General features: G+C 32.6%; 1 protein-coding gene across 4 annotated transcripts in view; it reads left to right on the forward strand.

Annotated features, from left to right (window-relative positions):
- The window catches only part of LOC129805805 (palmitoyltransferase ZDHHC8), a 79,247-nt gene that overhangs the window by 34,222 nt on the left and 21,677 nt on the right, over positions 1-23,348 (forward strand). For 2 of the 4 annotated variants that reach the window (XR_008752129.1, XM_055853976.1), the window contains exons 6-8: positions 1,430-1,682; positions 7,163-7,356; positions 21,611-21,820. Coding sequence is in view for 2 of the 4 variants with exons in the window: in XM_055853976.1 (XP_055709951.1) it covers positions 1,430-1,682; positions 7,163-7,356; positions 21,611-21,820 (657 nt within the window). In the remaining 2 variants the exon portion in view is untranslated. The remainder of the gene's footprint in view (positions 1-1,429; positions 1,683-7,162; positions 7,357-21,610; positions 21,821-23,348) is intronic. The other 2 variants (XR_008752130.1, XM_055853977.1) reach the window with 1 other exon arrangement.

Genomic DNA, 23,348 nt, shown 5'->3' on the forward strand with positions numbered 1-23,348 from the left:
TTTTCATTGGGCAAAAGTCATATTGAACATCAAATATTTATATGCATAATAAGTATATCGTGAAGATCTGAGCATCAGATGTAATTATCTCGCATTAGGGAGGATCCCAAGTACAGGAAAAAATATTACAAATGTCCAAAAAGGCAAAAAAAATCTGAAATAAACGAAATTTAAAAAAAAATTCACCAATTTTTGAGTTTACACACAAAAATTCAACAATTTTTAAATTCAACAACTCCAAATTCAATAACTTTAAATTAAATAATTTTAAATTAAACATTTTTTCAAAATTTTACACTATAATAGTGGTGTGAAAGATTACACACTATAATAGTGTTAATTTTTTTTACTGTGATATCAACATTTTTTAGCGTTAATTTTACACTTTTTAAGTGTATAAGTACACACTTTTTACAAATGTTAATGTGTTAATTTTATACTTTTTAAGTGTAAAATTAACATAAAAAGGGTAACTTTAACCCATAATACACCTAAAAAGGGTAATATTTACACTGGTTTTGGATCAATAATGCAGGGTAAAATTAAAATTTCCGGAATGTTATTTTAACTTTTTCGGATTTCTCTCACTCAGTGTACCTCCCCCTAGCCTAAAAAAAAATTATAAGGGAAAAGTGAAGCTCATGGCTACACTGAGAGAAATCCAAAAAAGTCAAAATAACATTCCGGAAATATTAATTTTACCCTGCAGTATTGATCCGAAATTATTGTAAATATTACCCTTTTTAGGTGTATTATGGGTTAAAGTTACCCTTTTTCATGTTGATTTTACCCTCAAAAGACTCAAAAGGTTTAAAATTAACATTAAAAAATGTTGATATATTTTTACACCCGAAAAGTGTTAAAGTTATGACGGAAAAAAGTTAATCGTAGCCTCTTTTTTTCTCAATGATGATGTAAACATCAATTTGTTTATACTTCTCTTGATTCATTTCTACGAACCAGTAGTGTTGGGGGATGAATCATTAGATGGAGATAAACAAAAGGAGCCTCATCCACTTGTGTTTTAGATGTAAACAGTAGAAATTCTTGACTATATTGAGTGTGATGAATTGAATAAAAATTACAAGTCAATCAATATCTTCACCTTTGTCTTGTGACCTGATAACTTGAAAAATATATTTGTTGATATTCTATTGTCAGCATCTGTATGGATACAAAGAAGAGAAAAAAATGGTAGATTAAAGTTTGTGGAGGACAAACTCGTGCATGGATTAATGTTTTTGTCACTTGTCGCGTCCCAATAATTCAATTAACATGACATTTTTTCTTGTGTACGATGAACAACAAGTGATGGGAAACTCACGTGTTTCTGTTTTTTTTTTCTTTTTCTTCTCCCCAACATTTTTCATGGACACTTTCTGGGGCGGGATGATGTTGGATTCTATGAAATTCAAAAAAAAAAAAATAGTTTGCTGAAGCCACACAAATATGCGGCAAGACGATCGAATAAGGAGAATCAGATGATCAGCACAATAACGAGCGATGGTCAGGCGAGGGGAGGCGGAGGAGGTGGTGGTGGTGGTCAAGGAGGCGCAGGATCGCTTCAGCAACAGCAGCAGCATCTCTATGAGAGGGACAATCGACATACACAGGTAAAAACCTATACGGACCATGGAAATGGGCATGGGATGCGTTCTGGTGGAACTACACAGTACAGCAAGGTGCGTAATTAGCTAGACTTTTCTCGCTTTTGCGCGAATTTTCTCTCTTTCACTCTTTTATTTGTGTTTGGTTCTGTTTTCTTCCCTCTTTCTCTCTCACTTCAATTGTGCTTCATTCATTTTTTTCTCTATTTTTTTTTTTTGTGATTTCCTTTGGTCGCTTTTGATGCCCTATGTTGCGTGATAGTGTTTCATTATATTGTGACTAATGCAGATTAATATTTGATAGCTTAGGCTTTGATTAGCTTCCCTGTTTTTCCCATGTTGGCTTCCCTTGCAGTTCTATCCAGTTTTTCCTGCAGAATATTAGACTGCAGTTAATTGTATTCTTAAAGGGCTGATTCTTCAAAATTGATTACTTTTTGCGATTATAGGGAAATCCAGAAACTTGCATTTAGAATTCCATATTTTTCGAATTCTGTATCTTGCAAATAGTGTTCAACGTAAAAAAAAGTTTAAATGATTTTGGTAAAACCCCTTTAACTCTTTCGCGTCTTTAGGGTCATATATGACCCGGGGAAAAAAAGTTTCTTTTTGGCTATTTACATTAATTGAAATCTAACTGGAGTCTTGAGAAAATGAGCCAAGAATCTTACATCATTCTATTATGATGTCGTGCACGAACAGATAGATTTCAATTAATGTAAATACCCAAAAAAAACTTTTTTCCCCGAGTCATGACATTACCCTAAAGACGCGAAAGAGTTAAAAGATTATTTACTCTTTTAATAGGGCAAACTTGCAAAATAAGATAATTTATTTAGAGATATTTCACTTTAAAACAAATGATTTTTTTACTTGAACTAAGGTACAATGCAATGGGGTAATTTTGGACAGAATATAATTTTGAATTTTGAGATTTCCTCATTGTTTCAGATGACCAAGGAGAAAAAGAAAAACACTTGTTTATGGTGTTTTTCTTTTACACTTTTGAAACAGTGAGGAAATTTCACAATTCAAAAATGGATTGTGTTTAGAATTACCCCATTGTAGGGTTAAATGGGGTAATTTGGAACCATTTCCATTTTGGAACATTTGAAATTTCCTCACTGTTTCAGATGAGCAAAGAGAAAAAGAATACCACGAAGTAGAAGAAAAGTTACAACTCTTTCCTTCGTGTTTTTTTTTTTTGCTTTGCACATCTAAAACTGTGAGGAAATCTCAAAGTTCTAAATTCCAAATTGTTCCAAATTACCCCATTTTCCCCTACTCTAGTTTATTGTAAAATTTAATCCATCTGTTTGTTTTTTTCTACAACATAATCGTCAATGTTGCTATTGTTGTTGTTTGTAGCAACAAAGAATCCTGTTATAAAATCCTTACTTTGCAAAATATATTGAAAATAGAGAATTTTATGGATTTACCTAAGGTAAAGTGCCCTCGCTCGACCGGTTAAGATTTTCAAAACATTCTTTTGTTTAGAATTTATGAAAATTTCGCCAGTTTAGATTAAAAAATCATTTTTTTTTAAATGGGGTTTTAATCTAAAACAAAAATAATCTGGAGAAAAAACTTGGAAAAAATGGAACACCTATTGGCAAAAATAATCAACATAATTGGGAGGAGCTTCATTAACAAAGTGTGAAGGAAACTGGTAGTGCTGTTCTTTTTTAATTTGCTCACTACTTTTAATAATTTTGAGCAAAATCTATCGAATTAAAAATAGCTTATTTTAAACAGGACACTGTATACAAACTTCTGTGTAGGGCGTGGCTTAGAAGTGGGCGTATCTTATTTAATTTATCTCTTAAAAACCATGAGTTTGAGAAACTAATGCCCTAGACACACTTACGACTTAAGCCGAGAAGCGTCTTAGTGGTAAATGATGGAAATGTAGTTTAACCAGTATTTCTAATATAATTACGCTAAACCGTCTCTCGGCTAATCCTCATGTCTGTCAAGGCCCTAACCCTTTCCAAAACGCTTTACAATGATCGTCTCTGATCATTTTTTGTTGCTTATTTTACTAGTCCCACTCATCACCATGGTCGGGTGTCAATAATTTCTTTCCATTTGACTTCTAGACCTGTAACAAAAAGTTAAAATTATAAATTGTAAAATATTGGAGGGTAAAATCGAAACTATTTAAACTTTGAACTTATTTATATTAACTATGAACTTAAAACTACTTTTGATGAGTTTATTGGATAATTACAATAAATCCAGACGTGGAAATTTTAAGAAAAGTGCTCAGAAAAAAATCTCTCGTAAAAATCTAGTAAAATCTTGTTGCTCCACATAGAAAAATAGCAAAATGCTTGACAACCCCTATCGACGTAGGGATTCTTGTAAAATCTTGTTTTTGTATGAGAACACCTCCGGTGATCACCAGTGAAAATTTTGTTTCACCTCAAGAAGAAAAACAAATTTTCTGTCTCGTCCTGAGCTTTCGGTTCGAATGTAAACATAAAAGGACGGACCAAATTTCAAACTTTGAATAAACATTTATCACGATGGAACATGTTTTATTGTAAATTTATTACTCACAACATATTTCTCTCATCTGAACGATTACCAAAGATATTTTTTCTTCTCGAATGATCCACGGTGATCCATTTATTTTTACCCAGTGAGTTGCCGAAAGCTCTGGGCAAGACAGGAAATTTGTTTTTCTACTGAAGGAGAAACATAATTTTCACTGGCGATTGCTAGATATGTCCTAATACGCGTCATACAATATCCATTACGCCAGTTCAATATCCAACAATTTTGGTTTTACTCAGAGGTAGTCAATGGGTTAAATATGGTAGAGCCCTCGCTCTGTGATGCAAGAGTCCCAACTTTGAATCCCCTTTAGGTCACCAGAAATTTTTCTAGCATTAAAAGCGTTTGGATGGCATCCAGTAAGCTTCATTGCAGTTGATTCCACAGGGCATGGGACTAACAATCCCATTCCTTTATAAGACAAAAAATAGTAATTGATGTCCTGAAAATCTTTTTAACGAGAAGGCCTAGTTCTTCTTCTTATTATTATTATTGCTAGAATTCACCAAGAAATGCTGATTTATAGACAGAGAATTGACTAAGTTTCTGACGAGAGTTTTACAATAATGTTTTGTAATAATCTAAGTGGATTCGTTTCTAACAAGATATCTTGTTAAAAATAACAAGATTTCACAAGAATTGCTATGTCAGCACGGGTTTCTACGCATCTTGTTATTTTTCACTATGAATCAAGATATATTCTTCAGATTAAATGTTGAACGCGTTTACACCATTCTTGTTTAACTATGATTCAATAAAATCACATTCATTTAGCTATTGGGGTGTGACCTAAAATTATTTTAAGGGGTTACATGGGCGTCTCAGGTCAAAAAATAGGCCTTTTTTCTGATAATAATTTATTGTGTCGAAAATATTTTAGAAATTCCAACTTTTAGGATATGAAAGAGTAACTTTAGAACAAAATTAAGAATAAAAAGAAATTTAGAAAAAAATTGAAAATTCGACCGTTGGTAGCCGATTTTCGGAACCATTCCTCAAAAAACAGACCTTGCGGTAGGCAGGATTTCTCACAATAGGTTCATCTGAAATCAAAAAACTAAATATACTCTGTTAGGGGATTAGTTGGACACCTGGATGAACAAAATTTGGATATTTGGCAAAAGTTTTTGTAAAAAAGTATCTATTTTTCAACATATTTTTTTTTAATTGAAAAAATGGTTCTGATTAAAGGACGTGCAAATCCTTTGTTCAAACCAGGGGCTTATCGACATTTCATTTTTTCATACGTTTTTGCATAGAGGCACTGAAGACTGTTGGCAAGTTTCTTCCTAAAGAGAATTGACTTATCAGTCTGATATATTTCGAAATCATGCATTAAAAGCTATTTAAAAATAAATATTTCATAATGTTCGCCGAAATAATACAAGAACTACGAGCAAATTTGTTTAAGTCGCGGTGCAATAGCTGCAAAATTTTTACAAGGGAAAAGTGAAAAATAGCTTCACTTTTTATAAGGCTTGATGGGCCCCTGGTTCAAACAGTAGATATTACTTCTCAAAACAAGTATGCAAAATTTCAGAAAAATCGGTTCAGTAGACTCTGAGTAATCTTGACTACAGCATTGTAAAACGGTGTTTTGAGAAAAACGCATTTAAAGTTTTACAATAATATGAGCGCGCGAGCGGAATGCATAACTAAAACTGCTCTACCTTCGAGAGTTTTACTTCGATTGACTTGAAATTTTCAGAAAATATTTTTCAAATGTTATACTATAAAATAAAAAATTAAGAAATGATTTTTTTGATTTGAGAGACCCATATAACCCCTTAATCTAAAACCAACAAATTATGAATTTGGTATCATAACAAGACATATTTATTTTTTCCGGTTTAAAAAAAAGCTAAAAAAATAAATTTTTAAAAAAAAACAGGAAGTATAGTAAGATAAAAAGCTTTGACTTTAGGAACTTGTAGGAACGAGTAAACTTGTTTAAAAGAAATGATTTTATTGACCTGAGAGACCCATGTAACCCCTTAAGGCGGAGCTTATTCAGAAAGTTTTTTTTGAAAATAGGATAAAATATATATATTTTTTTAAGTTATTGCTTTCCTTAGAAATTCAAATATATTATTGCTATAGTGTCTGCCTGCAAGATACAGAATGAGAAATGTTACGAAACTGTTAAGAAATCCCCCATAAACCAACATAAATTTCATTTGCTCTCATCCAAATTTAGAGACTTTTCGCACATTAAATTGGTTTTCCATGGCAAGTGGTTGATTTATTTAGTAAATACCTGGTTGATTAACAGCTTCTTTCGTGTTTCTTGGCTGTTTAAAAGTTTTTACGCAGAGCTTTCCATTGAGAGGTTTTTTTTGCACTCTCAAATGCTTGACACTATTTTTAATTGCGGATGAAAGTGTGAATGAGAGGAAAAACTACTCACAGGAACTTATTATGCTTTCCTTGCCTGTCTTCGACACATTTTTTTTTGAAACTTTTTTTTTTTGCTTTGAGGCGCTATAAATGAGTTCACACTTACAAAATCAAAATAATAAAACTCAGTTAAAAGAGAGAAATGCTGTATAGAGCTATAATAATTATTGTTAACTATCTCACACTATAAAAATCTCACCAGTGTAAGGTAATTTTCACAAAATTTTATTGTTTAAAATAGCTTATTTTAATCTTATATAAAGGTAGATTTTTATATATAAAAAAAGGGATTAGATGACAAATCTCCTGTACAGACAAAAAATGATCAATAACTACAATTTCTTTTTGTTTTATAAATACTTTTTAGTTATCTTTCTGTCTTTAGTTTATTTTTCTGATATGTGTGTTTCTTTTCTGGAGGAGGTTTTCATTTTGTACCTTTATTTCTCTAAATTTTGTTTAGTGTATAATTTCTTGTAAATAAGTTTTTTTTTTATTATTTAATTCATTTTATGTTGCACTGTGATTGAAAAAAAAGTTTGTTTAGAGGTAAAAATGGTGATACTTTGCAATTAAGTGAATAATTCTCTCGAATGCAGTTGTCCCCTGGAAGGGAATGTTCAGATACTGATATGGAACCACAGGCATCTCAGAGTCAAGACTGTGAGCCGACACCACCATTGCAGAGACATGGTTCTAAAAGCAATTTCTTCCTGCCACCCATGGATGGTGGTGAATCACCCAGACACATCAGGATGTATCATCCACGGCACAGTCCTCATCCCAGACAAAGGCAAGTACTTCAGTGATTTTTTTTCTATTTTTTTTTACTACCCTCAACTTTCCCTCAAAAAGGTTTTCAGTGAGGTTTATTTTGCGTGGAGTGCAGTGATTTCTGGGTGGATTTTTTATGTTGAGGTTTCCCAATGGTTTTTTGTTCTATTTTTAGTGCGAATTGTGAGACAGTTTTTTTGTGTGTGTCATCTGACTTCATGGTGGGAAAAATCTGTGTGAACTCTTTTTTTTTTATTTGTTGTTCGCTTAAATTTCTGGTAACCTGAACATGGAGTTGAATTACCATATAGATTAGAGAATATTTAGATACTTTATTAGCTTTCTAAGCTGAGTATATAAAATGTTTGGTAAATCTACATGCGACTTAGACGCATTTAAAAATTAGATAAACTAATATAGATTTAACCCTTTAAGGACGAGAAGCTTTCCGCTCAGCGAAATAAGAGATTTATGGTTAAAAAGAAATTTTCCCATCCCTAGGAGTCCTGGAAAACTATGGGTCATATATGACCCAATCGTCCATAAATTTAAAAAAGCACAAACTTTTTCAGACGACTAGTTCACTCGTTTACTCTGTTATTTTTGAAGGATAAATAACTTAAATATATTTTTAATAATAAAAAAAATTTAGAGTACGAGTAATAATTAAAACGATAAAAAATTAATTTTAAAAAATCTCATTCAATTTTTGGCCTCAAAGACTCTTGAAGACTGGTACACAAAAACAATAATTTTTATGGAAAAATGTATTATTGTTTACTTCATTTTTAATTTGTATGATATTCATCGAAACAAATTTCGCATTATTGGTAAGGTAACACAGAAATAAATGTCGCATGCCTCACAAATACAATCGGTCTTATAATCCTTTTTTCTGATAGCACCATGTGCACCTCAGTTTTCTTCGAAACATGTTTGATGATAATGGGTAGATGCAATGTTGCTTGTCTCTGGGAATTTCAAACGTACAGTTGCAAATTTCTGTGTATCCGGGAGTTCTTCCGGAGTTGATGCGTTTTCGATGAAGACTTCAAAGTCCACTTCATCCACGTCTTGTTCCAAATATATTATGTCGCTTTCGTTCAGGACAAGATTGTCGGCATCATCGCTATCTTCCGGGCATAATATGTGGATGATTTCGGGTTCATTGATCATGATTTTTTTTTTCCATTTTTGAAGTCATCTACAAGAGTAAAAAGTTATGAATTTAAAACATATACGCTGAAGTATCTTATAAATTATCAAAATATTAATTTTTTCAGTCAGTATTGCACTGGGAAATCTCAGATAATTGATATATCACACAATATTACACGAATAATTAACTATTTTGCGCACACATAAACAAAAACATGAAACAGTCTAACCTCAAATCTTCGAAAATCCACTAGAGACAAATTCGGGTTTTTTTACCTTTATGGACGATTGGGTCATATATGACCCATGAAAATTATGAAGCTTTCCTGAAAATACCAATAAAATATAATTTTTACTTTGTTGAGAAATATTATGTATAGTTATTATAGTTTCTATTCCCAAGAGGTTTTTGCTTAAAAAAAATTAGAAATATTAAAATTCAAGCACCATCGTGAAAATTTGAAAATTCGTTATTTTTGAGCTCATATATTTTTTATATAGCAAATAGCTGGAGATTTTCAAAAAATATCCTAGATTCCCACATCTTTCTACTTTGTGATTTGGTAAAAACATTAGAAAGAAATAACTTCAGGTAGTCAGGAAAAATTATTTTCTCTATGAATCACGGGTGACCCAATCGTCCTTAAAGGGTTAAAATATCTATTCGGCATTGTTTGAAATTGCTGACTTATTCACATCTAAAATCCTCAATGACTTGCTCTATTTTTTTTTGTTGAGAGAAATACGCAAAGTCCTTGAACTCTGCATAGGGTGGAGTGGAAGCTTATGTCGACAGTGTTTGAATGTATACCTCTATCTACTAAATTCAATTTAGTTAGATAGAGACGATTAAATTTAGAAGTTAATTTTAAAATTGAACTTCCACAAGAATTTAACATTGAAAAAATTAAAAAATAAACAAATCTATTAGCATAACTCCTAAAAGAGGCGTGGCTTAAAATATTTATGGGTGGATCTAACTCGGAAGATCAAATACTAATACTCCTGATAAAAATTTTTTTTTTTTTTTAATTCTAAAAGTGAAAAAGGTTAAAGTAAAATATTTTCCAAATTTCCAATGATATAAAATTTTAACTGCAGTGGGAGTTCGGTCAATATAATGCTTTCACGTATTTTAAAAACAGATTGTAAAGAATCTCATTTCTAATACCTCCGACATATTTTTTAGATCAGGAAAATTTCATCAAATCAAAATTCGTATCTCTTCACCAAATATTTTACATAATTTAATAATGATCTAATTTACGTTTTGTCTAAATCTTTTTTTTTTCTTGGAGAAATCTATTATAAAGATACAAATTGTGACTTATTAGGATTTTTAGGAAAAGGACTAATATTTTTGTAGAGCCTTTTAAGGAAAGGATACATTGGTACAATTTTGTCACTTGCCCCAAACGCTACTTTTTGTTCTAAAATTTTATTTTATTAACTAGGGGAAGAGATCATAATTTTGGACAGTTTCTAAATTTGGACACTGAGGATAAAATTGGACACTAAAAACAAATTGATTAAAATTATGGATTGTTATTCAAATATTTGATGAATAATGAATTTTGTTTAAATATTTGTTCTTTTTGGAAGATTTTAACACTAAATACGTTAAATTTTGAATATGATCTGAGTTAAAATTGCTTTGTTGAAAATTCAGTGTGAGCAATTGCTTACGAGGAATATTACAGGACTTCCTGTTTACTTCAGTCTTATTTAGCTGTGGTGAAGTAGTAACAATTTTTCCTTGATATTTTTAAGTGATATTATTACATATTCATTGAATTTTGTGTTGATTCACGGATGTGAATTAGATTTTTCGTGTGAAAAATAGGAAATTTTCTAAGAGATTCACCAGTGAGGTGATACTTCTTATTTTGGACAGATATTTTTTACAACCAAAGTGTCCAAAATTTGAGTCAAATTCACCTCTTCATATCAATTCATTTTTAAACGTATTAAGACTAATTTTAGTAAAAACAAAGACGATAAACAGCTTACCAAACTTCTAAACAAACCTTTTGAAAAGAGAATAATAAAAAATCAATTAGTATTAAAAATATCGCACAAACTTGGAACATTGATATTTAAAGCACCCTGTCCATAATTATGGGCCTTTCTCCTATTTACGTAAATAGGAACTCAATATAATGACTTCATGAGCATGTCACATAAGATTAATATTAAGATTAATACTTTCTGAACTGCAAGAATGCCAAAAAAGCTAGCAAGTATTTTATCATGCCTCTTCTCTCGCATTTCCCCACTATGTACAAAGTTTGCAGCCATACAATCGCCCAAAACCGACCGAATAACAGTTGGCACGCATGGAAAATTGCTCGAATTGCCTGTAATACGATTCAGAAAACAATTAATACGAACAGTAATATCTTACTCATTGTATTACTCCACTAGAGTGCACTCTTTCTTACACACGTGATTTTCCATTTGAAATTTTGCATACTATACATATCTCTTTCCGTTATTTCTTACTCTTATTAGTATTACGGCGTTATCACACGTGCACATTAAAATTTTAATGTGATTCACATTAATTGTCGCTTGTGAGCGTCCAAATATGTTATTTGTGTCTTTGAGTCACTCAATATTTCGGGGTTTTCTATTTATTGATAAAGAAGTGGACTTGGCCTGCAAAAATAAGTTTAAATTTACCTAAAGCATAAATATTTTTCACATTAAAAAATTAAAGAGAAAATCGCATTAATTTTTCGCATTAATGCTATAAATCAATTTATATCAAATTTTGCGGGCCAAGTCTACCTTTTTATCAACAAATAGATCAAATTTTGAATATAAAATGATTCAAACACACAAATTACACATTTGGACTCTCACCAGCGACAATTAATGTGAATATCATATTAAAATTTTAATTTACAAGTGTGATAACACAGTTAATCTTACATGTGACACCACGATCAGGCTGTTATTAATGTATTTTACATGATCACTTGCGGGATTTGTTCACTTACAACCTAAGTAATGGTATATTTGAGTAAAATACGCTCTCATGTGTAAAAGTGTAACAACGGATTTTGGTCCAACAAAATGGATGCAAAACATGACGTAGGCCATATCACAGAGATCAGACTACGTATCTAGGCGTGATACAGCGGTAAGATTATCAAATCCGAACTCCAATCAAAGTTTATTACCATTTATTGTAGTATTTCGGCGAAAAAATCGTTTTCAGCGAGATCTAAACTATTGGATAGTCTTTTAATAAACTAATCAAAATCGATATTCTTGGCAATATCAGCTTTAGAACATGATAACTACTGACCTATTTTGAGGGATCTTTTTAGGTGATTTTTAAATTGGTTCAAATTGGTTGTGAATAGGTAAACGGTGTAAATAATACGACAGTAATGAGACGCATGAGACATTTTACCGTGCCTTTTAGAAATGGTTTCAGGTTTTCTTTTACAATGAAAATATTTTCTTGTAAATTGGGGTATCGCAATTCGGTGAAAAAATATGAATCATCAATCATCTTTTAAGTAATATTGGAAAATCAGCTAATTAAACTGGTAGGGGAATTCATTAACACTCTGGCAATGCCATATGACAAATCGCGTTCGAGAATCTCAGGAGAACTTTTTCGAAAATGTGATTCTATATCCGTGACTTTGCCATTTAAGCTCACGTGGCATTGTCAGAAGTCACATATTTGAGATTTCTGGCAATTCAAATAACAGTGAATTTTATTAAATCAACCAAGACGAACCGTATCTGCATAATATCATTAAAAAAAAATCAATGAATCGCATTTTCGAACTCATGCAATATGAGAGAAAAATCTCGTTTGGCATTGTTAGATTTCGAACACACGTGTGAGTATGCCACAAAAAATTACAGAATTCTCCTCAGGACATTCTAATTGAAATATCTCAGCAATATTTCATTCTTTTGATTTTATTCAGTGATACTCATATTAGCAAAAAAAATAAGGGTGAGTATTTGTTTACTCCATTCACTATTTTCAGTATTTTCTGCTTTCGAGGGATTCGAATAGTTTCATTTTCCTGGAAATATAAGTCCACTACCAAATGCAATCAAACAATTTACCAGGAAACTCAACATCAAAAACAATTTTAGTATCAAAACTGCTTTTTGCAGTTTCAGTTTAAAGTGCAAACTTTGAGCTCATATTTTATTGGTTTTACTTTCTGACTGTATTGCGCTTCATTTTAAATACCCCAAGTTGACAATATTTCATTGGAAGTGTCAGGTAGTAAATTTGCTGTAGTTTTCCTCCCACAAATATGGTAAAAACTTTCAATGTCCTTCAAGCGAAAGTTCTCAATTTATCGGAAATGGTCTTTCGTTGAGTCTCCCAACTCGATGACTGATGTAAAGTTTCCCTGGGAAAGCCACAAGAGATTTTCATTATAGCAATATTTCTAAGTTAAATATTTCACTTCTTGTTAATTATCTCAAGACTGAATTGACACCTGCCATCACTTTTGAAATTTGATTTCCTTCTCAATTAATTTCGCACACACAATTCAATCGATTTTGAAAACAAGGTGGGGGTTGAAGTTGAGTAGGATAATGTTCAAAATTGCTTCAAATGGTCAATAAATTATACTCCTATCATTTTAAATGCTTAATTTAGATATAACACGAAGTCCCTCAGAAAGTTCTTTGTGTACTTTTGTGTGGAGAATATTTTTTTCATTACTTTGAAGTGGTCTCATGAGGCGTGTGACTTTTCCAAAGGACTCATCTGCGAAATTTTATTAATTTTGGAACGAAAAACTTTTCATGCCAAGAAACTTTTGCTAATGCTTTTAAGCTTTTACACATTTCTTTTTTAACACAATATCAGTGTGACTGAACACACAAAGTTTCAATGTGTGAATAAAGCATGAAGAGATCAAATTATTCTTGTTTCCTCTCCATTTGACTTTGTCCTTTGAATTTCAATTCAATGGTACTCTTTCTCATGCCACTAAAATTCGCATGTTGAAAATGATTGATTTCCTTCCTGAAATTGGTGTCTTTCCTACCCTTTTTAACATTGAAGTAAGATTTGGAATTTTCAGTTTTCCATTTCAAAAGAATTTTATTGACGCCAAAGATGTAATTCTGATTGCAATTTTTTTTCACATTTTATTGTACATTGGAAAGGTTAAAATTAAAATGTGCATAGGTATATAAGGGAAGGCTTTCAGGCTTCGTACACACTTTGGCTTCGAATACTTCAGAATTGTGTGATTTAAGACTAGCTAATTAAAGATATTGCCATTATATCAGATTAATTAAAGTAATATGGGAAAATACGAGTGTTCGAAGCCTGAAAGCCTTCCCCTATGTAAATTTACTATGCTTTATTTTTAAATAAATAAATTCTGCAAATTTGTTTAATGTGAAAGTTTTTATGAAATACACTCACTCAGTGACGCAAAATCAATTAAAGCAAAATCTGCAAAGTTTAATTACACTTGTTTTATTTTTTGAATGGGTAGGGGAGACTGGGGCAAAAAGTTACAAATCGAAAATTTTAAAATACAATATCTTCCAAGATAAATAACATAGGGGCTTAAATTTTTCCATTCTTCTTCAATGCCGTAAGTTTGTTAGAATTTGAATAAGGAATTTAGAAAATAAAAAATACCGAAATTTTTAGCCTTATTTTAAAAATTTTTTTCCGTGCAGAAGATATCAATTATTAGCTATTTATATTAAATTCTATGCACTGGTGAATATTTCCCAAATTATCTGGATATTCTTTGAATACGAATCCGCTATCTATTAGGTGAGATTCTTAACAATCTCACCTACTATAATCCTAACAAAATTTCATGTCGTCCGATCGACCTCAAATTTGGCCAAAATGCGTTTCAGCACTTCCTGATCACGAATATATATGTGGCTAATTTACGTTCCCGGCCGGCCGGCCGGCCGGCCGGCCGCTCTTTGGAGCTTAATAGCTCCTAAACTAAAAAAGATATCGACTTGCGGTTTTCGGCAAAGGTTATATATCGGGTGAAAATTGCAACTTGGTGCATAGACCCCCCACCCCCCACCCCTCCTTCCGCCATTTTGAAGACCCCCCTTTTTTTGTTTTCTCAATAGCTCCGCCCCTATGGCATTCAGCGAACTCAAATTTTAGTATGTTATAGCTGGGCCTTAGAGCTTTCCATCAATACCAAACTTAAGGTCCCCCGACCCCCCTGACCCGAGCTATAAGGGTCCAAAAAAAAATTCTTAAAATGGCCATAACTCCGGTTCTAATTGTCAGAATTTAAAAAGTGAGGGCTTTTTGGAAAGCTCTCGTGAAATGCCACTTCCCCTTCTAACATCGCAAGTTCATAAAACCACCGCTAGGGGCGCTTTTTTTAAAAAGGAAATTTTTAAATCTTAAAAGTTAAATAACTCAAAAATTCCATTGTGCATCGGGCTGAAAATTTAGTATGTTGTAGCCGTTGATTATACCTATCAAACAAAAAAAACCTTAAGTCGATCCATAACCCCTGACCCGAGCTATAAGGGGTCAAAGTTCGAACATTGACCGGCCTCTATCTCCGGTTCTAATTAACATAGCGACCTAAATTTTACCTTTTTGGTTTCGTCTCGATGAGCACTTTCAGATGGAAGTTCAAAAAGTCACCACAGGTGGCGCTGTGATAGCGTCAAAATTCATCGAAATTCAAAGTCACTTTTCTCAAAAACGGCATTGTGCAAGTTAATGAAATTTTAGTATGTTGTAGTCCAGTCTAGGACGTTTCCAAAATGGTGCGTATGCGCGCTGTGGTTTCAATAGAACCGGAGATATGAGGGGTCAAAGTTCACGAAATTCAAAAAATCATATCTCCGGTTCTATTTGACCGATTTTGATGAATGAGGGCTTAAACGAAAGATCTCACCAAATGCTACAACTTTCTAGAATATTTGAACTTCGTGGGACCAACACCAGGGGCGCCACAGTCGAAAAACCAATTTCAATATCACATAACCTCAATTATCTCGACTGTCGCTGAACCGATTTTGATGATTACTTCAACATAATTGTAGAGCACATTTGTCTCTACATTTCGTCCATACATCATTTTCCGCTCAGACTACGCTATCACTCCGATTTTGCCGTTTAAGTGTGAAAAAATTGATTTTTCCCATAATAACGCTTTGAAATCACTCAGATGCCAATTTGACTGCCTCTACTCCACCAAGACACTTAAAATAGGGTTTTAAATGGAAAGTCCCACAAAAGACAACAATTCTTTGATATAGTTGAAGTTCAACAAATGACTACTTGGGGCACTCTGGATGAAAAAACGAGTTAAGAAACAAAAAACCTCGCTTATCTTGGCTTCTGAGTAATCGATGAGATCATGTTCTATGGGAAAATTATAGAGAACATTCTGGTCTACATTTCACCCATATAACACTTTTCTGTCAGTTCATCCAAATCCTTGACATTTTGGTTCAAATACAAAACTTGTATAATTTCACGAATTTGGTTCAAGATAACTGAATGGCGTCTCCCTACTTCAGCATCAAATCGAATTTGCATGCACTCCGAGTTAGCTCACGTTAAGAATCTCACCTACATAAGCCGGTTAGGATTATCTGTCCCTTTTAGAATTTAACAAAGATTCTTTTCTCTAGAAATCCTTTTATTAAAAACGACCACTTGGGGTAAAAAGTAACAAAGGCTATGGAGCAAAAAGTGTCAAAAATCGAAACAATTTCTGATGTCCCACGGTGAAAAGAAACGTCAATGCTATGTGTCGCCGCTTATTCTTTGCATTGGTCAAACGATTTGCAGTCTTTTGTGTGTTTTTTGTAAAATAGCTTAAAATGCGATTTTCTCGCTCAGATATGGCGTCTATACACTATTAGATATTTCTTTAAAAAATGCCTTTTTAAAGAAAATTTCCCCTATCCTTTGTAGGCAGAAACGTCAGAATTTTTTAAAAAATGCAATTTTTGGCGAAAATTGCTTCTGGTGTGTAGACACCAATAGAGAAAACGGTATTTTACAAAGATGTAGAACAATAAATTTCCTAGAAAATATCTAATTAAGGTATTTTACTTAATTTTACGGAATCCCGTACTAAAGCGAATCAAAATGTGATAGTATCTTATGCCTGATACTATTTGCCCCAGCATTTTTGAGAATGATCACAAAATTACCTTTTGGAAAATGGCTCGATAAATATATTTCCTTAAAAAATAGAGGAAATGGCTTTCACAGAATTATAGAGCGGTAAATTACCTATAAAACTGTGCTAATTAGAAATTTTGGAGGTGCTCGGGTAGCTTATAAAAAAAATAAAATATCCGTTTTGTGACTTTTTGCCCCAGTCTCCCCTATAAATTTTATCAGTGTGTCTATTCAACTTTAACAATAATGTGCTTTTAATATTGAATATTTTTTTATTCGTAAAATTTTATTAAAATATTTTGAATAAAAAAATCATTAAATTTGCCACGTTTTCTTTTGTATTTAGATCGATATTAATGAGTATTCAATTTTATCTCTTTCTTTGTATTATAATATACCATTCATTTTTTTTTTGTTATCATTCAGAATGCTAGTTGCAAAGTTTTCTTTTGCATTGTTTTTTTTATAGATCAGATTGTTAATACAATATAAAACTCGATTTTTTTTTCATTTTTCGAATTTTTATACGGAATGCATTCATTTTTGGGAGAATTACATTACTTTTTCGTAATTAGAGATGTGAGGCACTTTTGAAATAGGAGAAGGCTTTCAGGCTTCACACAAACGCCAGATTCGTAAACTTAAGATTTTTAAAATATTCTTTTAATAAATCTGACCTTGCGGCAATATGTTTTTTGGATATATGCGTTTTGACATTCATAGATCACGAATATCATATACGGCAAAAATCGATTTCCGTCATATAAGCACTTCTGGAGAGAGAACGGCGAGAGATATCGACAAGTGGTGTTCGGCAAAGGTTAAATGTCGAAGAATGTCTAGAAAATTTGCCAATATCAAATCCACTTCCCTACCCCCGTCCTCCCTTCCGCCATTTTGGAATACTCCCCCAAATTTTAATTGCTCAATAACTCAGTCGTTATGGCATTGATCGATCTTAAATTATACTATGTTATAGCTGGGCCTAAGAGTTTACGATTAAACAAAAAGTTTGGCCCCAGTCTCATATCTCCCGAATCTAATTGTCAGAATTCGAAAAGATTGGTATTTTGGAAAGCTCTCGTTAAACCCTTATGATGTCCTAATCTTACCTGATCGAAGGTTCGATTAATCGAAATATCGATTTTCGTAATTTCGATCTCGAATATTTCGAAAACTATACTCTGAAAAAATGTTTTGTCAAATTATCAAGACAAGTTTGTAAAAAGAATGTTCTTTTATACAGAATATTGAAAAGTTTTGTCAAATCGTCAGACAACTGAATCTTTTTAAAAAATTGTCAAAAGGGTGTATTTCCATATAAAGGCCTCTACACATTGGGAGCAATTTTCGTCAAAAATTGCTTTTTTGACAGAATTTTGACGTTTCCGGCTACAGCACTGTATGCAATTTCCTTCAAAAAAGCAATTTTTGATAAAAATTGTTCCCAATGTGTAGAGGCCTTAAAATGCAAGAAAAAGTTTTGTCAAATTGGTAAATATCAATAAAATCCATTTATTCATTTAACAAGACATTTTTTTCAGAGTAGGAATGCTTTTTCTCTAAATTTTAGTATATCTTAACTGAGGTCGAGACCTTTCCAACGGTGAGTCCTACTACTCCCTCGATGTGCCTCTCTCGATGAGCTATAATCAAAAATGTCTTTACCGGGCTGCATTTTTGGTGTTTACGAAACGATAAGCTGAAGTTAAAGTGTGAAATGCGGTCTGATCTTTTGTTCTTTAATTTGACTTTATTTTGCCAACGTTTCGATCCTAGATGGGATCTTCCAGATCTATTACATACAAATTCAATTTTACTGTAATACTTTTTAAACAATTTTTAACAACTTCTTTGGGACTTTACCTCACATCAAAGTACTTGAGAGAACTAGCTTTAGGGAAAAGACACAAAATGCACTAATTTTTACTCTCACAGGAAGCTGCGACAAATCTCTCATCACCAGATGGACCTTTCTATGAGAGTAAAAAGTATTGCATTTTGTGTCTTTTCCCTGAAGTTAGTTCTCTCAAGGACTTTGATGTGAGTTAAAGTCCCAAAGAAATTGTTAAAAATTGTTTTAAAAGTATTTTAGTAAAATTGAATTTGTATGTAATAGGCCCTGAAGAAGATACGATGAAGGATCGAAACGTTGGCAAAATAAAGTCAAATTGAAGAACAAAAGATCAGTCCGAATTTCCCACTTTAACTTCAGCTATACGGTCGAAATACAGCACTGAATTTACGAAAAGATTTCGATGAAATTTTAGTATGTTGGAACTGAGATCGATACCTTTCCCATACGTCCCAACTGCACCTCGGTGTACACCGCCCATTATACGGGCTTCAGACCTGACACTTAGCCATATGGCTTAACTGCTCTAATTTTTAAATAATCAAGATTTTTTGAAAAAAATACATTAGGATTGCATTATTAAGGACAAAGGGCCTATTAAATTCAGAAAAAGCAATAAAATTGAATGCTGTTTGGGATTTTGAGGTCTTCGGGAACTGGGCTAAACCTCTAGTCTGAAGACCACTTTACTATATCGAAATTAACCGGACTCTATCTCTTATGTTTATTAATCGATATTAATAAACATATAATCGATATTGTTTATTAATCGATCAATTTATTTAAAATAGTAAATGAACAGCCCAGATAAGCTTAAGGTAGCTGAGATTCTTTACAGGCGACCTCGGAGTGCGTACAACTCGGAATGCATGAAAATTCGTTTTTGAGTTGAATTTTAGGGGTAAAGAATCGCGTGCAGCTAATGTTAACCGTTTCTGCCTTTGAGAACAGTTCACTCAACGCGATTCTGTACCCCTAAAATTTAACTCAAAATCACATTTTTCGCATTCCAAGTTGTACGCACTCCGTGATCGTCTGTATTGCATCTCAGCTACCATATGCTTATCTCGGCTTATCACTGGTTTGAGTTAAATTCAGAATTTTACGTACATATTTATCAAGGAGTAATTTTAATGATAGGGAACCGGTGCGCGTCCGGGGATGGGGTAGCTTAGAAAAAGACATTTTTTTTCCAAAGCTTTCGGCTCGGATTCCAAGCTTTCTTCCTCAATGAACAAATCCAGAATCTTCTTGCTTTGATTGGAATGGGAATTCACACGACTTTGTAAGTCTCACAAAGAAATTTAAACCAAAAGAAAGCAAGAAAAATCATTAAGAAAACTAAAATTAAGAAAAATACTAGTAATTTAATGTGCAAAGCCCCAAATCCTATGCCTTGGGAAGCCCTAGACCAATTGAAAAAGCAAGAAGAGAAGACTTGGTGTCCTAGCCGAAAGCTTTGGGAAAAATCGTCCTTTTTAAGCAATCCCATCTTCCAACTGAATTACTGTTCCATCTGTGAATAACTTAATAATTAGCTTATAACTTCTGTTAATGAAGGATACCTATATTCACTCAAATTTAAACATGTCAAATGAGTCATCATGCTAATAGATTTTTACAAAAACTCCACAAAATTCACTTACAATATTAGTAAAAGTTTGGTACTTCAGTAAAATTTGTATTTTCAAAAGATACATCAACTTTTCGATATATATCATAAAAAAATAACAGTTTATTTGCATAATAGATGTCTTTCCAAGGAGATAGTAATAAAAGTGAAGCATACAGTGAATCTTCTAACAAAATGATCACTTTGAGAGATGTTTTGTGTGAGAAATTCTCTCATATAGGGGAAATGCTTCTAATTTTGTCCAGTTTCTTATTTTGGACACTTTGAGGATAACATTGGACACTAAAAATAAATTGATTAAAATGATGGATTTTTATTCCAATATTTGATGAATAATGAATTCTATCTAAATATTTGTTCTTTTTGGAATATTTTAACACTAAATACGTTAAAATTTGAATATGATTTGAGTTGAAATTGCTTTGTTGAAAATTCAGTGTGAGCAATTGCTTACGAGAAATATGACAGAACTTCGTGGCTTACTTCAGTCTTATTTAGTTTTGGTGAAGTACTAACAAAGTTTGTTCGCTGTTATTGAGTGATATTATTGAATATTCATTGAATATTGTGTTGATTCACGTTACTGATGATTTGTACATTTGACCTGAAGTGAGATTTGCCTTGTGAATTATATTTTTCGTGTGAAAAATGGGAAATTTTTTAAGACATTCACCAGTGAGGTGATGATTCTTATTTTGGACAGGTGTTTTTCTCACGAAATTTCGTGAAGTTTTAGCTTTTGTGATGACTAGGTTGGACAAATGCCTGGAGAAATGAAGGAGCATCATCTCTACGAAAGAGATGCAGTGAGAAATGCCTTGAAAGGCTCCCGGAAAGGGCAGGGAATGAGCGAATCCGCACGTACTTGGAGTACCGAAGTCAACTCACTTTAATGAATGATATGGAAAGTTTCTGGGCTTCTTGTGACATTCCACGTTTCCCTTACATGAACAGGAAGAGGACTTGGTAAGATTGGTTCATGAAATGAAGAACAATGGGCATCCTATTGAGGCGGATTATCTGTCCAAATTTACAGACAAGTTGTAAAAATTAATAACCAAGTTGTCCAAAATAAGAGTCAAATTCACCTCTACATATCAATTCATTTTTAAACGTATTAAAACTAATTTTAGTAAAAATGAGATGATAAATAGCTTGCCAAGTTTCTAAACAATCCTTCTGAAAAGAGAGTAACAAGAAAAGTCAATTAGTATTGAAAATATGGCACTTCAAACTTAGGATATCGATGCTTATATGCAGACTGTCCAAAATTATAAGCACTTCCCCTAGGGGAAAAAATAAAAGAATGAGTTTGGGAAGGTGAATGAAAAGAAATGAGATGAAAGTGAAAGGAAGTCTGGAAAGATGATGAAGTCTAATGAATTATGCATAAGTTCTCTGCTCTTTTTTTTCTTTTCTTTCTTCCAAGTTACGTAAAAGCTATATTGGAATTTGGTTGGTTTTTGTGTATTTTTTTGTTGCAGAGGACTTGATCCCTCACGAGGATATACGCCGGATTCTCTGTCGCCGGAACAGCAGCCGGGACAGATGATGGCTGGTATGCAGATGCAGCCAGTCAGTCAGCAACAACAACAAATGGGGCCACGAGGCACTTCGGCAACCCCAACGATGCAACAACGAATCAAGGCACTCGGAGTTGCCACTCCGCTAGCCATGTCCAGTCCAGTGAGAAGGTCAGTCCTTTAATAATATGATCTTAAAATTACATTCAATGCCAAACAAAATATTAATAATGTTTAAAAGACAAATTTTGCCTTTCACCTGAATCTAAAATTCTCAAAGGTGGACGTAAACTTATGCCTCGGGACTTATATTTCAAAAATAGTTTCCTGAACTTTTAATTTCTTGGTAATTAAATATTTGATTAAATCATTCTTTTGGGATTTCTATCCACCCGGGATATTTTCACAATATTGCTAATTGTTGTAGGTGTTGGGATATTTTGCCTCCTTGCTAATTTTCATTCTATACTCAGAATTATTCCCTGTAGAATTTTATTCTCTCAAGAGAGAACTAAAATTGTGCTTTCCCAGGAGATTGTTTCAAGCATTCCTTGGTTCATTGTGGAAAATTGGATGAGCGTGAGAATTAAAATGGTTTGTTGAATGCTACAACAATGAGAGAAATTAATTTTATATTTGGGATAATTGAAGTGCTTGAGTTTAATTTGCTAAAGTTGCCTATAATTTGAAAATGATATTCACGTGATGTCAGAAAATGATTGTAATTGAGTAGAAATTTTCTGATAAATGTACATATCGTGAGAATTTTATAAATTGATTTCTGCAATCGGATTTTTTTTTTATAAAAATTAAAATAAGGCTTTAGAAATTACCAATGAGAATGACTGAGACAAATATACATCTATTTCTGTTACTCAACACGAAATTTATTAAAATGTTTTGCCAAACATTTTATAAATTCATAAAACGGTTCGGATTTTGTTGGGAAAAAATAAATAAACATTGAAGTAATAGAATTTTGCAGTAATGGCTCCGGTATGCCATTTTTATCAAGAAAATTTCATGAAATCAGAATTCACATTTCTTTCTTTATGGCTCGGGTACATCATTTAGATCGGTAAAATTTCATGTGATTAAAATTCACATCCCTTCCTTTCTTAAATAATTTGCATATAGATGTTTCATTCTTTCGAACTCAAAATTCGATTGAACTAAATTTAATTTGGTGTGAATTTCAAAAGAAGAAGAAGAGTGCAAAAGAGTAGGATAGACATATGCTAAACTTTTAAAAAAGAAAGGGATGTGAATTTTGATTGTATGAAATTTTCCTGATCTAAAAGGTGTGCCGGAGCCATTATTATATGATTTGCATTTGGTTCACTATTTCCCACTCTTCCTTTTCTTTTGAACGTCACCATATTCATTTTAGCTCAATCTAATTTTGAGTTCTAGCTCTGGCACACTTCTTAGATCAGGAAAATGTCATAAAATCAAAATTCAGACCCCTTTCATTCCCAAACTTTTTGCATAAGTCCATCCCACTTTTTCGCACTCTTCTTCTTTTAGGCATCAAACCAAATTGAATTTAGTTCAATCTAATTTGGAGAACGAGTGAGAAAAACATTCAAAACGTTTGAGAATGAAAGGGATGGTGAATTTTGATTTCATGAATTTATCTTTATCTAAATGTTGTGCAGGAGCCATAAAGGATAATATGCAAAATGTTTAGAAAAGAAAA

Source organism: Phlebotomus papatasi, chromosome 3 (assembly GCF_024763615.1).
Source record: "Phlebotomus papatasi isolate M1 chromosome 3, Ppap_2.1, whole genome shotgun sequence".
Classification (NCBI taxonomy): domain Eukaryota; kingdom Metazoa; phylum Arthropoda; class Insecta; order Diptera; family Psychodidae; genus Phlebotomus; species Phlebotomus papatasi.